At 48.6% G+C, this 17638-nt stretch overlaps 1 protein-coding gene across 3 annotated transcripts in view; it reads right to left on the bottom strand.

Moving 5' to 3' along the window:
* Positions 1 to 17638, bottom strand: part of MPP4 (MAGUK p55 scaffold protein 4) — a 245382-nt gene that overhangs the window by 219448 nt on the left and 8296 nt on the right. Inside the window, exon 2 of one of the 3 annotated variants that reach the window (XM_069226059.1) lies at positions 7159 to 7275. The exons of the other annotated variants lie outside the window; for them this stretch is intronic. Coding sequence (XP_069082160.1) covers positions 7159 to 7240 — 82 coding nt within the window. The 5' untranslated portion in view covers positions 7241 to 7275. The remainder of the gene's footprint in view (positions 1 to 7158; positions 7276 to 17638) is intronic. 3 annotated transcript variants of the gene reach the window in all.

Below are 17638 nucleotides of genomic sequence, written 5' to 3'. Positions count from 1 at the left end.
CATCAACTTTCAGTGCCGGTGATACTGGAGTGTGCAGATGGAAGGGTGCGAGGACTTGGAGAAAAAGGAGCGTCTTTCCTCACCTGAGAGGAAACTACTGGGCCTCGGAAAACAGGCAGGGCACAGGAGTGCCTGCCTCAGGGGAATGAAAAAGACATTGCCAACAGAGAAAGGAAAAGATGGATGGGCATCAGTTTGCAGTAATAGATATCTAGGTCTGTCAGAGATGACCTTAGGAAGGTGGCAGTCTGGAAGCTAGCTGAGGGGTCTCAGAATCTCTATTCAATGGGGCTGTATGACTAAGGTCAACCGCTGGCATTGTCACTTTGGCAGATTAGGTAAACCCTCACATGCAGTCCATGATGACCCTCAGAGCTCCCTTTCCATTACTCAGCTATGAGCATGGAAAAAGCAATGGTGGTACAATCGCACCAAAGGGAATTATAGACCTACCGTTCAGTTTTGATCTGGAAATGTAGGATTGCTCCTCCACTCTCACAGATTGAACAAGGCACTCGCAGCTCTCAAGCTCGGTTCTGTGCCTTGACTGGCAGTCCTCTCCAGGTCATGGTACTTTCCCCTGTCCTTCTTCTGTTTCTGTTTCCTCCTCGGCTTCCTGCAATATAAAAACAGACTTACTTTTACATTGTAAAAGTAAGAGCCTGTTTTTTTAGGTTGCGCCTAGGCAGCCCATGCGCTGTCTCTTGCTTTAGGTCTTTCGTAGGCAGCACATGTGCTGTCTCTCGTGACATGCTGTATCTACTCTGTGGGCTTTCAGCACGCCCATCACTTTTCATTCATTCCTTGATCTGCCTTTCAAAATTCCTTTGGTTCCTTTGGTGACTAGTTTACATGTATCCTGCGTTTTGGCTGTTTTGTTCCCTCCCAGGAAACTGAATCTGTTACATGCATCAATTCACTGCTGGCCATTTCTGTTAGTTTCGGCGCACTACTATTTTGTTTTTGCCTCAACTCGTGGTGCTGTTCCACACCACCTCCCGTCCGTGGCTGCGTTTCCTGCTTATGACGGCACCTGGATCTGCTTGCAATTCACTTAATCGCTACGTGCGGCACCGCCCCCTCAACCACTTCCCATCCATGTTTCTATTTGTTATTAATATGTTCACGCTGTGATTTAGGATTTTTTTTATTTTAACTGTTTTGCTTGTGGCGCTCATGTTTTCAGTCACTACTAAAAACTGTTGACCGTGTTTCTTCTTTCCCCTCTCACCACTTCTTGGTGTTGCTGCCCACTGTTGCATCTCTGCTGCTCACACTGTGAATTAGGATTTTTTTAAATTTACGTGATGCTTCCTCTCTGCTCCCACCCAGCACTTCTCTGTCTTGCTGCCCTGAACTGCACCTCTCCCCACCCCACAGTCCATGCTTGTTTGAAGAGTGGATGCCATTCGGCGTTTTATTTATTTGAACTGTTTTGCCCATGATGCTTTCTTTCTGCTCCCACCCAGCACAGAACACAGGCAATGCCCTTCCATAATAATGAAAAGCAGACAGGAATGCTTTTTAAATGATTTTAACGTGTAACATGCTCACAAAGTTACTTCAAACTGGTGCCAAACTTTTTGTTTGCATACTCTTGAAATGATATTACAGTTAGGGGGTACTGACAGCACAAGATTAGAAGATGTCGACCACATTCCACTGAAGTCGTTTGATCGATTGTTGAACTACTCGTCCATTTTTGTTTTCCATGATACAGCAGACATCATGTTTTCCGAGGGTAAAGTGGCTTGTGGGCACCACCCGAGGTTTGATCGATCGTGTGTTGTATTTACTTTGGGCTTTCACTCCTCTTCGCTTTTTCTTTCCCATATATTTTCCACTGCCTCTCTCAATTCTCATCATCTTGCTCCCTATTTATCTGTCCACTCTAACATTCTCCCCTTGTTTCCTACCCTCTGTCTCCAACCCGGCTAGCTGGGATTCAACAGCAGTGTAGCTCTACAAAGTAAGAGGTTCGGCGTTTAAAAAAACGTGTAATCTTAATTGCTGTCAGTGCTATATAATTTTACTACAACTGTGCACTGACTCCATTATAGCATTCTTTATAGAGTTTGGATTACTTTCATTGAGCAGTATCTAGGCACACTTCAGTATATTTTCCTTTCTGGCTGTGGCATGCTCATAATGTCTAGGTTCTACTTTCTAAACTATTTTTGAGTCAGTTCCTGGGACTGGAATCAGGACAGATGCATATGGTCTCTTTATTTGTGCAATGACATTACCAATTTGGTCACCAAATTGTGGTTCACTTGTCCGCAAATAGTATTCTTTTTAAAGGAGGGCACACTTCAATGGACTGATAACTATGACAATTATATGTGAAGGAACAACTTTGGAACAGCTTTATGGTTATATTTGTACTTTCGACACGTTTCTGTTTTTTGTTTGCTCCCTGTCCTGCTGCTAGCCATGCCCTACAGGGCAGGGATAATCCTAAACTCTATACTAAGTACAGGACCATCAGTGCACACTCACACTCAATGTTTCTTTAGCTGTTTCTGTTTTTATCTCTCCTTCTGATTCAATATTGCCCACCCTTATTTTCCTCACGCCTCTTCCCTGCATCATACTCACTCCCTTTCCCTTCATTTTCTTCCTTTTTCATTTCATCACTCTCACATAGCTGGCCCGCTCTTGTTCCATTTATCACTTTCTCTTTTTCTTTACCACATTTTCCACTCTTTTCCTAAATTTCTTGTCCTCCTAGTACATCTCTTTCTTCCTCTTCTCCTCATGTCTTTGCTTATTCTTTTGCTCTCTGCCTTACTTCCCTTTCTCTAACTTGGCTTTCACTTACTGTGCTATCTCGGTCTTCTCCATTCCCGTAATCCTCTCAAGCTTTTTTTTATTCCTACTTCACTAGCTAGCTCTTTCCCATCTTCCTTTCTCAATGTCCCGTTGAATCTCCCAACTACTCATGCCTACACCCATTCCCTGTTTCCTCACTAATACTTTTTTCTTCATTATTGAGCATGAAAGCACTTCCAGATATGCAAGTTCAGACTACTAGTTGTACAAAAAAAACTTTAAATAAGTATTTCTCAATGCAGTGCTATAATATGCCTATCAGTGTCAAAGTTTCCATGTTAAAGAACAGTAGATATTGTAGGAATTAGGATATTGTGCTTCTTGGCTAGATACTTATAAGGTCCCAAAGGCGAGACCTATTGGCTACGCCAGTGCTTGTTTTGCTATTGCAGGGGAAGTCATCTTTGGAGACCAGCGGCGCACTGGCAAGTAATACTTCTACAGCCAGGCTGACACAACTCTGTGGGCTGGATAAAATCTTGTAGAGCGGTTACAGGTGACGTGCAGGACGTAGTTTGAAGATCCCTGCTCCAGTTAGAACCTTTAAGTTAGAATTAGTGGCACATTTATGAATCTACTCACAGCTTTTTTTTTAGCTTTCAGCCCTGGGTTCAAACCCATGATGTACTCCACTAGGAGACTACAATTCAAAGGAGTCTCCAGCTACCCTGCCACCAACTCTCTAAAACATTTGAATCTCATGACAAGGCCAAACCATGTGGTAAAAGTCTATATTACAGTGGGCACATCTAGGACAGTTAATGTCTTCCTTTCCCCATATGAAATGAAGTCTCTTTGGGGCCAAACATATTTGCCAACACACAACTCAGGTAGCAGATTCCCTATTTTTGATGCCACAAGTGGCTTTATTTTTTCAGTCTTCCACCTTAAGTTGTCTCTGCTTCAACACCAATCAGTAGAGAAAATACATTCTCTCCATGGTTTTGGGAAATTTTCACACTCTCCTGCTCTAAAATGTTGGCATTGGTTGCACCATTGTGATTTCATGATGCAACATAGGCCTAAATCAGGCTAATGTCAGTTTGGGGTCAGAGGTTGTTACCAGATCATTGAGCAGCGCAAATGCAACAATGTCAGCACAGGCCCAGAAGGAACCAATGCAGACCCTGCAACAGGCCCCATAGTGACAGTTGGTGTCGGGGGTAGATCTGCTGGTATAAGTCCAACTGGAAACCTCTTCAGCTCCATAGGGCCAGGAAGAATGCCAGAGGGAGCCAGAAGTGCACCAAAGATCTGCAGCATGGCCTCCTTAAAGGTCTCTTTCTCCTGTTGTGTCAACAATCATGATGCAGACTCGCAAATTGGCTTGTGCTCATATCTTGATTGTAAATTGGAATTACCAGAAGATTTCGACTGATAAATTGGTTTTTCATGGGAGCGGTTGCTAGACTATGCCATGGACTCATGCAGGACCTATGCATTGACCGCGACCTCTTCTTTTGCTCAGTGACATAGAGTTTTGCCTCCCAGTCCTGAATGGCCTAGGGGCGCATAAGAGAAAACTCGTTGCAAGACTTAGAGAGGTTCATGAGGCCCAAGTCCCACAAACACACCTAGTTTGTGTCTATGACTGACATCTGCCTTCTACAGTCTCGGCATGGTTTGAGGGTTTAGTGAGGAGATTGTTCCCTAGCACAATGTTTGCAATTTTTCATCCATCGGAAAACCGACAAAGTTGAAAGCAGAACTGTAGATCCACACTGAAGGATACAAAAAGAAAGGAAACAACGTCTCCATGCAGGAGTGATGCTTATATGTGGTTCCACTCTTTTGCTTTCCGGCAGTATGGAGTCACTGCTGAGCTACACAGTGTCACCTGCCAGCATATAGGAGTACTGTTAAAGAATTCTGTGGATCCAGCCTGGCGCCTGCGGATATTGTAAAGGTGAAGTATCTGGGTTAAGAAGTATCCATCATAAAGCTACATTTCAAACCAAATGAAAGAATATACAGAAGAAAACAATCTAGTAGATGAGTATCAATCAGGCTTTAGAACCAGCAGTAGAACAGTAATGTCTATGCTTCAGATACAGGATTACTACATAATAATCTATGGATATAAGATAAGGGCGAATCATATCTCCTTGTACTACTTGTACTGTCTGTGGCATTCAACACTGTCAACCATGAAGCCCTTCTTCAATCACTGAAATAAAGAATAGGGATAGGTGGCATAGTTCTAAAATGGTTTAGATCAGTTCTAGGAAACCTCATAAAGTAAATAAATCTGGCTAGCCCTCTCAAACCCCATGCCAAATAGTAAGGAGTCTCTCAAGGCTCTATCTCTTCTCTTACCTTTTTTAACCTTTACTTGGAACCCCTCCTAGTTCTATATGAAACTTTTTCACTTTTATGTTGATGGCACACATATATGCATGAATGTATTGCCCCTTGAAGTAATAACAACTCTTGCCCTTACTCTAAGAAAGCTTCAGTCATGGATGACTCTTCACTACCTTAAACTAAATCCCAAAAAACTGAATTCCTACTAATATCCACTCCATAATGCAGCACATCTATAGCAAACACCACATTGCAAACCTACTTGACCACAAACCAATCACCCTAGAAACGTCAAGTTTGCTTGGCTTTATCCGGGATAAGAATCTAAACCTGAATGTACACATCAATGCTATATCAGAAGTGTATACAAGAAATCAAGCCAGTAATCCCAACGAGAAGTACAAAACAAGAATGCAATCACTAGTCATCTCAAACCTTGACTACAGAAACACTCTGCTAAAAAGCATTTCCAAAACTCATATGGCCAATACTCATATGGGCTGCTTTCAATGCTGCAGTATAGCTCCTATCAGGAACAATAGACCAGATCACATCACTCCCACACTAATCATTTTAAAATGGCTCCCCATTGAGGCCCGGTGCCTCACCTCATGCTGTCCTCTATTGTTCACAAGACCTTAAATGGAAGATCAGCAAGCTATGTGTCAGAGAAACTTGTCATCTGTGGCAGATCCAGGTTAACCCAAAGCACTGATTCTGTCCCCCATGTTTAAAAAAAATCAAGCAACCTGATTGATTCCTTCTCTGGGAGCACCTCAAACGTTTGGAACTCCATGCACCTTCTTTATAAACTTATCTCTAATACATTTTCCTTAAGAAAGAACTAAAAGTACTGCTTTTCCAAAAATGTCTCAGAATATAATAGCAGAACCCACAATATGAAGTATTGCTGAGATTCACTTCTATTGAGTGGGGGGTCAGATCCCTTATTCATGCATCTAGCCCAAATCCCCCACCAATAAGAATCTTTCTAACTACATTATATAGCTTTTCTCTTCCTCAGTACTACTCCTAACCCCAAGAACTGTATATACTATATCACATGACTCATTGAGAGGTTTTGCATACTGTTTCTCTCTAGCCTCATCTTATATCAACCTGCTATGTGAAGGTGATGAGCCTGGTTCCTCCTATGTAATACCTTGAGTAAATAAATATTTACATCTCAAAAGGGTATTGAATCATTACACATTAAATTATTTGTTTCAGAGTGCGTGTTATACAGAAACATTTTCTCCTTTTTTATTCACTGCACTTTGCTTTTTTGTTTTTATCAGGACTGAAAATGGAAGCCAGGCTTATTGGATTTGTCAAAGCTAGTTTAAAACTGTAACCAACTATTATTGTTTCATTGACAGCAGATTTCTGCTGAAGCTCAATTGACTGCAGTACAAAAGCACATCAAACAACTGCAATTCCTTGTTCTGAACGAGCATGGGCAATGTCAATAGCTCTGCCTTTAAATGAATGTTGTTTAGTAATGTGAAACATTACAAGTAAATAGCATGTGATAGATATATAATTGGGTGGAAGCAAAAGAACTGTAGAGTAAAATTGGTGTAGTTTAAAATGTCAGGTGATAGTTGCAACCTTAAGCCAGACCTAAATGTTATTGACTGCCTCCTCCCATCTGTGCTACTGCCAGAGAAAAACACCATACATTATCTAGTTATCTAAGACACTTTAATAGCATTACAATGTCATGTGTGTGCCCCTGAAAATTCAATCTCAGGCAGCTGGATAAACAAAACAATCACAGCTTTGTGAAGAGCAAGCACTTTTTTGTTGAAGCACCCGATTTCTACTGTGCTCCTGCCTCTCAACATGTGGGTGGAGCTAAAGCCCCTCTTTAGTGATGCTCACATAATTGTCGGGCAACAGCTGCGCTGTCAAGCCAGACCATAAAAAAGAGAGTATGATTCATACTGCAGGTCTCTAAATGTCTCAAATGGCTCTGACAGTGATGCCACCCCCATTAAGTATGAACTAGTGGGCACCCACCATTGTCCAGGGAAAGCCGGGCCGCAAGGTCCATGATCTCTACTCTGCCAACGGATCCGGCTTCTCTCTCTGGACCAACCATTCATGACCACTCAAGTTTGAGAAACAGACTGAAATCTGGAGGAAAGAATTTAGTGAGAAGAAAGTCAACATTAAATATGTACAGTTATGTCTGAATTTTCCAGTGCAACAGAAGGAAGGAGGCTGCCTCTTACAGTTAATAGTTTAATTCTATTGGCACTCACTTCATCTTTCTAAACACCAGCCTTTCCCCAATTAATGCACATCGTAGGGAGAATAAGGCAGGCTCAATTTCCAGACAAATACAGAGAACATGCTAAAGATTGAACTTTAATTTCATAACCTGTTCACATCTCCTTCTTCAGCCCTCCATTGTTTTCTAATCAGGCACTGTAAAAGTACCTACATACACATACCTACCTACAAACATACAAAGTACCACCATACAGATACCTAATACATATAAGCCCCCATCTGGCCTGGGGCTCAGTAGAGCAGCCTAATGCTGGGCCCAGTCCTTTAGCGCTCAGAAGGCTTCTTCTTTGGGCCTCATAGTACCCACCTCACCAAAATTCCAGAGCACTCTAGGAAATAAGATCACATTTACCTGGGGACCACCTAGTTCTCCTTTCCTCTATCTCTCACTTTGGAAACTCTCCAGTTCTGCTTTTATGGCCTTCTATGCGCTATGACTGGTGGGAAGTCTGCTGAGAGTATGTATTACAAACACCAATAGAACATAATTCTTCCCCAGGGCCGGCTCTAGCACTGGTGGCTCCGAGTGCAACAATCTTTGTTGGTGCCCTGTCCCCCAAAAAAACAAAAAAGCAAAAATTTCCTCATTACCACCCTTCAATAGTGCCCCTAATCCCTCCATAGCCCCTCTTTCACATGCATTTCATTTGTTTTATAGTGCCACTCATGCCAGTGAAGGGTGTTAGAGCACTTTACATCATACACACATTATACTGAGCCAATGAATCAAATGTGTGTAAATCAGTTTATAAGAAATGTTACATAAGACAATGAGAATTACAAGGTGTAGGAGTCACGTCACCAATACTAGTAGGCAGTATATTGTATTTTGTTCTGGAGAAGCACAAACTCAGTTTTTAAAACTACCATAGTGGATGGTTTCACTAATAAGAATGAACCTCTACCCAAATGAACGCGTTTTAGCAACATTAGGATAATAAAAGACTGGGGAAAAACATAGGTGGTCATTACAACCCTGGCGGTCGGTGTTCAAGCGGCGGTAAGACCGCCAACAGGCCAGCGGTAAAAATTTAGCAATTACGACCGTGGCGGAAACCGCCAACAAAGACAGCCACTTTAACACTCTGACCGCCACGGCGGTACAAACAAACAGCGCGGCGGTCACCGCCAACAGACAGACGGGAGACAATGTACCACCCACACTATTATGACAGGTAAATCCGCCACCTTTTCACCGCGGATAAAACACGGCGGAAACAGGAATCCCGAAGGGAAAACGCTCACTTCTACACACCCCACGAGGAACGAGGACGCCATGGACCCGAAACTCCAAATTCTCCCTGCAATAGTCTTCCTGCTCCTCTACCAGGAGCACGAATGCCGGCGGCGAAGACCACGGTGAGTACTGCACCTACGACACAGGGGAGGCGAGAGGCAAAAAACAGGAACACACACACTCAACACCCCCACCCTCACCCACTACAACACACACACTAATGCATATCAATACATCACAGTAACACCCCCCCCCGAACCCCCTGGAAGAATGCAAAGGCAATAGAAAATGAGTGTAACCATTATAATATATTAAAAGCAGGTAGGCAGAAATATATAGATATATATACACCATGAACATAATATATACCAAGCATAGTAGTCCAGGTAGTACACTAAGAAAGTCTGTGGAACACTGGGACCACACGGTATGGGCGAGGTCCACACAAGATCCCCGACCATGATGGAGAGACACTGCAGGAGCATCAGAGAGCAACTAAACAGGCACCTCAGGGGGAGGGAAAGGGGGGGCACCTCAGCCGCTTGAGTGCACGACGCCAAATCCACGAGGGGACCACATGCCCACTGTTACATCCTGGGGAGTGCAAAGCCGCAGTCTCTCAAGTCTCTACAGTGGGTGGGTTGCCCACTGCCATATCCTGGGGAGTGCAAAGCCACAGTCTCTCAAGTCTCTACAGTGGGTGGTTTACCCACTGCCATATCCTGGGGAGTGCAAAGCCACAGCCTCTCAAGTCTCTACAGTGGGTGGTTTGCCCACTGCCATATCCTGGGGAGTGCAAAGCCACAGTCTCCCAAGTCTCTACAGTTGGTGGGTTGTCCACTGCCATATCCTGGGGAGTGCAAAGCCACAGTCTCACAAGTGAATGACAGTCTCCACTGGGTCTGGAGGGGGCTTGGTGCCCAGAGTGCTTCATCCTGCCAGGGATTGGGGTAGTGGATGCTTTTCACCACTGGTTCTGGAGGGGGCTTGGTGCCCAGAGTGCATCATTCACCCCGTGACGGACTCAGTTGCGTCAGTGCCCTTGCCGCTCATGGGCCAGCGGTGCTTGAGATGGCGGTGCCCTGTTCAGCGGTGCTTGAGATGGCGGTGCCCTGTGCACCGGTGCTTGAGACGGCGGTGCCCTGTGCAGCGGTGCTTGAGATGGCGGTGCCCTGTGCAGCGGTGCTTGAGATGGCGGTGCCCTGTTCAGCGGTGCTTGAGAGGGCGGTGCCCTGTTCAGCGGTGCTTGAGACGGCGGTGCCCTGTGCAGCGGTGCTTGAGACGGCGGTGCCCTGTGCAGCGGTGCTTGAGACGGCGGTGCCCTGTGCAGCGGTGCTTGAGACGGCGGTGCCCTGTTCAGCGGTGCTTGAGATGGCGGTGCCCTGTGCAGCGGTGCTTGAGATGGCGGTGCCCTGTCTCCATTGCAGGGTCTCAGCTGCTGGCGGTCCTTCATGGCCCAGCGGGGCCTTTGCTGGCGGTCCTTCATGGCCTAGCGGGGCTTTTGCTGGCGGTCCTTCATGGCCCAGCTGGGCTTTTGCTGGTGGTCCTTCATGGCCCAGCAGGGCTTTTGCTGGCGGTCCTTCATGGCCCAGCGGGGATTTTGCTGGCGGTCCTTCATGGCCCAGCAGGGCTTTTGCTGGCGGTCCTTCATGGCCCAGCGGGGCTAGTGCTGGGGGTGGCCTCCTGGGCAGCTGGGCTGGTGCTGGTGCTGGCGGTGGCCTCCTGGGCAGCTGGGCTGGTGCTGGCGGTGGCCTCCTGGGCAGCTGGGCTAGTGCTGGCGGTCCTGTCCTGGGCAGCTGGGATTGTGCTGGAGGTGGGCTCCTGGGCATCGGGAAGGATGGCGGTCTTCTCTGCCGTGCTGCTCTTCCCAGACTTGCCGGGTTTCTTGTGGCCCTTCCCCACCCTGGAAGGTGTCACAGCTGACTCCACACTCCCACCGGGACCCCTGGGAGCGGCTTTGGTGGCTGGAGTCTTCCCCCTCTCTCGCCGGGCACTGGCCAACTTCTGATGCTTCACAGGTAGGGGACTGTCTGTGCTGTGGCTCCGTGCCACACTGGCTGCCCTGGTGGCCGGCGCACTCCAGATTACGGTGACTACAGGCACCACTGGTCCCGGAAATGTTGTGGCTGAGGTGCTAGTTTGGGACCTATGAGACGGACGGGGTGGGGGAGGTGTGGGAAAGAGGTCAAGGTTGGAAAGGAAAAGTTTTTGGGACACACTGGGACGGGTAGCTGGAGGGGGTTTGGGAGTGGAGGAAGAGGTGGTGGTTGTAGGAGGTGTACGTTTGGTGACTTTGGGTGAAGGTGCATGCGCTGGAGGCTGTCGTGAGGTGGATGGCTGTTGGGTGGGTGGGTGCCTGTGTTTGTGTATCTTGGGAGGGGGCGTCACAGACACACTGGGAGAGGACACAGGGGACTTGTGAATGGTAGTGGGGGTGGTGACTGCACATGAGTGGAATGTGGTGGTGGGTGTGCGGGAGAGGGACGTAGTGGCTGTAGAGGTGGTGCATGCAGGTGTGAGTGTAGACAAGACTGGGAGGGAGGAGGGAGACGAGGAGGAGGGGGACACAGTGGAGGCAGTGGATGTTGTTGTGTCTGCATGTGTGTGATGCTTGCGTGAGTGCCTGTGGGATGTGTGGTGCTTATGTTTGCCTGAGCTTTCCTTGTGTGTTGACGTGTGTGCATGTTGGTCTGTAGGTGTGCTTGGGATAGGCTGAGGTACAGGGGATTGGGTCGGGGTGGAGGAAGTTGGAGGGGGGAGGCTAGAGATGGGGACAATGGCTGCCATCAGTGCTGAGGCAAGAGTCTGAAAAGCTCGCCGAAGGGCCGCCTGACCAGAATGAATGCCCTCCAGGAATGCATTGGTTTGTTTCAACTGCCTCTCTACACCCTGGATGGCATTCAAAATGGTAGACTGCCCAACAGTGAGGGACCTGAGGAGGTCAATGGCCTCCTCACTGAGGGCCGCAGGGGTGACTGGGGCAGGGCCTGAGGTGTCTAGGGTGAAGGTAATGCCCACCCTCCTGGGTGAGCGGGCACGGGCAAAGGCTGAGGGGCTGCTGGGAGGGCGGTGCTGGTAGGGTGGGTGGCGGCTGTACCTGTAGATGCGGGGGGCACAGATGTTGCCGCCACCACAAGGGAGCTCCCATCAGAGGACGAGTCCGTGTCGCTGGTGTCAGCTCCTGTCCCTGCCGTGGAGTTACCCTCGCCCTCCGTCCCATGCGTGAACTCGGAGTCTGTAGTCTCGCCCTCCAGGGCCATGTGGGATGCCACTGCTCCTCCGCCTGATGATGCTAATGCACACAAGAACAGGGAGACCACAAAAAGGGGGGGAGACAGAAGAAAGACATGTTGAGTGCATGCATTACCGCTACCGTTGGCGGACACGACAGACACAGAAGCCCCCTGCACTATGCCGCGCTCTAGGGCTCCACTGTTCAATTCCTGGGAGATGGCCTACAAGGCTATGGACGACATCTGCACACTTAGATGACACAGGGGCATGACTAGGTGTACTTGGCACTCTACAGAGGTGGGGTGGGGTGCCACATGGCCTGCCTTACGGAGGGGCCTTGCCTACAGAACTCGCCCTGGCCTAGGGAAACCCACAGCCCACCTCCCCCACCCTGACACCTCCACTGCGCGCAAAGTCACCAGAATGAGAGTAAACTCACCCCCTTGTGGCTGCTGTGATGCCCTCAAGCGCCCATCCAACTCCGGGTAGGCCACCGCCAGGATCCTGAACATCAGGGGGGTCATGGTGCGACGGACACCCTCCCACGTTGGGAGGCCATCCCCAGCTGAGCCTCCGCCGTCTTCTTGCTCCAGCGGCAAATGTCCTCCCATCTTTTCCGGCAGTGGGTGCTCCGTCTGTGGTAGACCCCAGGGTCCGGACGTCCTTGGCGATGGCACGCCAAATATCTTTTTTCTGGTGGGCGCTGACCTACATGAAATGTACAGGGGAAAAGAGAAGTTATTACCAGCTGCACCCTCAAAGTGATTGGCTCCCATCCCTACCCTTGCCATGTGGCACACGCATTCACCGTATTTCATGCACGCAGCACTCTCCCCCTTCCTTCTTACATCCAGCCCTCTCCACACAGGCAAAGCCCATACAACATGCTCCCTGTGTACTTACCTGTTTGTCTGGAGGACCGTAGAGTAGCGTGTACTGGGGGAGGACCCCATCCACAAGCTTCTCCAACTCCTCTGATGTGAAGGCAGGGGCCCTTTCCCCAGACACTCGAGCCATTGTCTCTTCCAGACCGAGGTCACAGCAGCACTTGCAGTGTAGGTCCTCTCCTATCAAAGATCAGGTATCGAGTGATTGAACAGATAGAAAATGGCGGTCACGTCCGCAGCGGTGCGTACCGTCACCGCCGGCGTACATCGTCATTGGCTCTTGGGACCCGTAGGGTAGAATGTTAACCAATGCAGCATTGGGCCGCAGTCTTCGACCGCCTACCGCGACGGTGTAGAACGCCAGCGCAGTTACCTCACATCCCATTGTCCCACTTTACAAATCAGGCAGCCGCCATTTCAGGGGCCCACATGGCTTCATTTCCAACTGCGTCACACATACCTAGGCCTAGACTCAACACACATACAGGCCACCTTTTGTGTATGATTGGTGTTCTGGGTAAACTGTGGGTATGTACCTGTGAGTTGTTTGACTCTGTGCTCGCTGTTGTCCTTTATAGGCACCGTCCGCTGGGACATGTGAGGAGATGGCGGCATCCTCCGGTGTACCGACTGTTGGTGGACCTGTCGACAATGGTGGGAATGGTTGTCTGGGTATATCCTTCCAGGTTAGTGCGTGTCTAACAGTTGTCCCTCACCATTTGCAGGTGACTCTGGTTACCCCAACCTGTCATGGCTACTGACCCCAGTGAGGAATCCCAGGACAAGGGCAGAGGAATGCTACAATGAGGCCCCTGGGCGAACTAGGAGGGTGATCGAGCGGACCTTCGGCCTCCTGAAGGCCAGGTTCAGGTACCTCCATATGACAGGTGGATCCCTATTCTACTCACCAAAGAAGGTGTGCCAGATCATCTTGGCCTGCTGTATGCTTCACAACTTGGCTTTGCGACGACAGGTGCCTTTTCTGCAGGAGGATGATCCAGATGGCGGTGTTGTTGCAGCTGTGGAGCCTGTGGACAGTGAAGACGAGGAAGCAGAGGAAGAAGACATGAACAACAGGGACTCAGTGATCCAGCAATATTTCCAGTGAGACACAGGTAAAGAGTACAGACCTGCCTACTACATGTACTTTACCACTACTACCTCTCTACTGTGTGTCGTTTTCACCCAGTGTATGGTCACTGAGTTGTCACTTTCCCTTACGATTTCACAGATGTGGGTCCCACTGTGTGACATCTGCTTAGATTCCTCATGGACTAGAGCTGTGTGACATAGGTATGTTGACATTATAATTGAAAGAGCATTTTGTCACTGCAATTGATAATACACTATTTCGAAATCACAGACAGGCTCCAGATTGTTTTGTGCTTTAAGTGTGTTTATTTTAGTGCTCAATATTGGAGGGGGTAGTGAAATGGTGAGGGGTGATGGCGGAGGAATGTCCATGGCAGAGTCCAGTCTATTAGTCTCACAGGTGCATTGCCCAAATGGGCATAGGAAGTAGAGCTGGGGCAGTTTAAGGATGGACAGGGTGACAAAGTGGGACAGTAGGATGACAATCAGGGTGGTCTCATTTCTTGGCGGGGGTCTTGGCATCGTGCTCTGTCTTTGTCCTTGATCTCAGGGACCGTTTGCGGGCTGGTTCTCCCTCTGCAGGGGGTGGGGTGCTGGTGTGGTTATCCTGTGGCGGGGTGTCCTGTCCACTAGCGCCGGCGGAGGTGGTGGGCAGTTCATCATCCATGCTAGTGTCAGGGGCCCCTTGTAGTGCCACAGTGTCCCTCCTGGTGTTGAGTACTTCCTTCAGCACCCCTACGATGGTGTCCAGGGTGGAGTTGATGGTTCTGAGTTCCTCCCTGAAGCCCAAATACTGTTCCTCCTGCAGGCGCTGGGTCTCCTGAAACTTGGCCAGTACCATTGCCATCGTCTACTGGGAGTGGTGGTAGGCTCCCATGATGGAGGAGAGGTCCTCGTGGAGAGTGGGTTCCCTTGGCCTGTCCGCCCCCTGTCGCACAGCAGCCCTCCCAGTTCCCCTGTGTTCCTGGGCCTCCGTCCCCTGGACCGTGTGCCCACTACCACTGCCCCCAGGTCCCTGTTGTTGTTGGGGTATCCTGGGTTCCCTGTAGTGGTGAACACACAGCTGATTGACGTGTCCTGGGGACGGAGGTATGGGCCGGCTGGGTGGGTGCTGTGCTGGTGTTTCCAGAGGGGGGAAGGTCTGTGGTGGCCTGTGCCAGTGTAAGGGGAACCGACTGTCCCGAGGTCCCCGATGGGCCGGGCTGGTCATCTAGATCCAGTTGGACAGAGGTGCTGTCATCACAGTGGGCCTCTTCTGTTGGTGGTGTGGACATGTGTGGACCCTCCTGTCCGGTGACGTTGGGTAGTGGTCCTGCAGGGATATAAAAGGATGGTTATTACATCTGTGTGTCATGGTGTGCAATGGGTGGGTGACCGTGTACCCCAGTGCTTGCATTCCTGTGTGGGACCTTGTGTGAGGATGGTTTAGGGGGTTGTATGGGTATGTGCAGTGGGCATGCTTTAGTGATGGGTGTCCATGCTTTGTTGTTGCATGCAGGGCTTGGTGTTGGGATGGATGGTTTGTGATGTTGGGACATATGTGAGGAGTTGGGGTGCTGGGGGTGAGGGTGAGGGTGGGGGTATGTGATAGCATGCAGGTAGGGTGGGGGATGTTATAATTAAGATTTGTCTTACCAGAGTCCATTCCTCCAGCTACTCCTGCGAGGCCCTCAGGATGCAGAATCGCCAAGACCTGCTCCTCCCATGTTGTTAGTTGTGGGGGAGGAGGTGGGAGTCCGCGGCCAGTCCTCTGAACCGCCTGGTGGTGTCTTGGGACCACGGAACGCACCTTCCCCCGTAGGTCGTTCCACCTCTTCCTGATGTCTTCCCGATTTCTTGGGTGCTGTCCCTGTCCACTATTCTTCGCCATAGCTCCATCTTCCGTGCAATAGAGGTGTGCTGCACCTGTGCTCCGAATAGCTGTGGCTCTACCCGGACAATTTCCTCCACCATGACCCTGAGCTCCTCCTCCAAGAACCTGGGGTGTCTTTGCCGTGCCATGGGGTGGTGTAGGTGATATGTGGGGTGAGAAGTGTGCTGATATGTAGTGCGTGTTGTGTGAGGTGCGTGGAAGTTCTGCGGGTGATGGTGTTGTGTGCCTGTGGATGCTGTTGTTCTTGCTGGTGGTGTCTCTCTCTGGCCTTCTTTCGGAATTTGTGGTCTTGGGGGTTTGTGGGTGATGTGGGTGTGTGTTTTATATTGTAATGGGTGTTTGGGAGTGGTGTGTGTATGTGTATCAGGTGTGTGTATTTCGAATTGTCCAATGTGGTAGTGTTTTGTAAGAGTGTGTGTATTTTGAGCGGGGCAGTGTGTACCGCCAATTGAATACAACGGTTGAAAGACCGCTGCGTGGATTCGTGTGTCGTGATAGTGTGGGCGTATTTCTGTTGGCGTAGCGGTGTCGGTTTTGTTTTCGCCAGTTTATCACTGACCTTTGGTGTGGCGGACTTGTGTGGGTGTCTGAATTTTGGCGGATTCAGAAATGTTGGTCATAATAGCTGTGGCGGTCTTCTGCACGGCGGTAAGCGGCTTTTACCGCCAATATTGTAATGACCGCCATAATGTTCTAACAGAAACCACGCAGTTTGCATGCAGCCCTATGACGGCAGTTCATAGCTCACTGTGCTATAATAGGCTTGTAACTTATAAACTGCACAGTAACAAAAGGATCTCTGTGACAAGAGCAGTAACCTACTGCGCGATCCATATAAAATACAGTTGGCAATTTGCATGGTACGGGGTCTTTGCAGCAGGGATATTAACTGGCCTCTGCGCTACATTAGTATGTGTGGAAACTGCCAATAGACAAAAGATCTCTCTCCTGCAGCAACACTAATCATCACCACAGTTATCTTTACATTTTTATTGGTGCCTGAAAACTGACACACAAGGAACTCTGCAGCAGGTACTTTTCAAACCTGTGTTATTTCTAAACACGCCCACCCCCCCCAAAAGGTCAGCGCTAGGTGCAACTGAATCAGTTGCACGGACCTAGAGCCGACCCTGTTCTTTTTCCTTGTACCACCACGCTACGTTACTTTTCTTGATACTGTTGTCCCCTCCTTCTGAAGCTGGCATTTTGCCTTGTCAATAACCTTTTGTGATACTGTTTTTTAATTATTCTGTTTTTTTAAAATTAATTTTAGAACTTAAACGGTCAACCATACCCTTACAAGACAGTAGATTTCATAATGGCTGTTACATACAATTTTCGCCTTCTGATTAACAGGGTGTAAGCCTCTTACTGCTCTGTTAATCCAGGATCCGAAGTACATCGTGTATGTACGCATTCTGGTCAGAGTTTGGAACATAAACAAAAACCTTTTAACCATATAACAACAAGAGATTGGCATAAACCTAGCCAATCTCCACTCATTATTGTTTGTTATTGGTTACCTTTGTAATATAAGATTATCAGAAATAGGCGAGCACTTCCAGCGGTGTTACCTTTTGCTAGGGGATGGCTGTATACAACCATGTTGCCTTGCTAGGCGTGTATGTGCACCCTGAGATCGACATCTTCTGGTTCAATAAATGCTGTCAGCTGTGCTTAATTTGTAAATAAAAACGTGCCGGTGCCCAAAGCTTTCCTCTGAAACGCGCAGCTGCTACAAATAAATGTGCGAGCACAGAATACTGATGCAGTGTAATCCTGAAACCATCTCAGGCTCTTTAATCTATTTACAGACACTCCCTGACCCTTCAGCTTACTCTTCCATCTTTCTGCGTTCGCCCTTTGTGACGCTTCATCGTT

This window comes from Pleurodeles waltl, chromosome 3_1, assembly GCF_031143425.1.
Source record: "Pleurodeles waltl isolate 20211129_DDA chromosome 3_1, aPleWal1.hap1.20221129, whole genome shotgun sequence".
Taxonomy (NCBI): domain Eukaryota; kingdom Metazoa; phylum Chordata; class Amphibia; order Caudata; family Salamandridae; genus Pleurodeles; species Pleurodeles waltl.
Note: the sequence above shows the minus strand (reverse complement) of the source record. Positions and strands in the feature narration are given on the sequence as shown.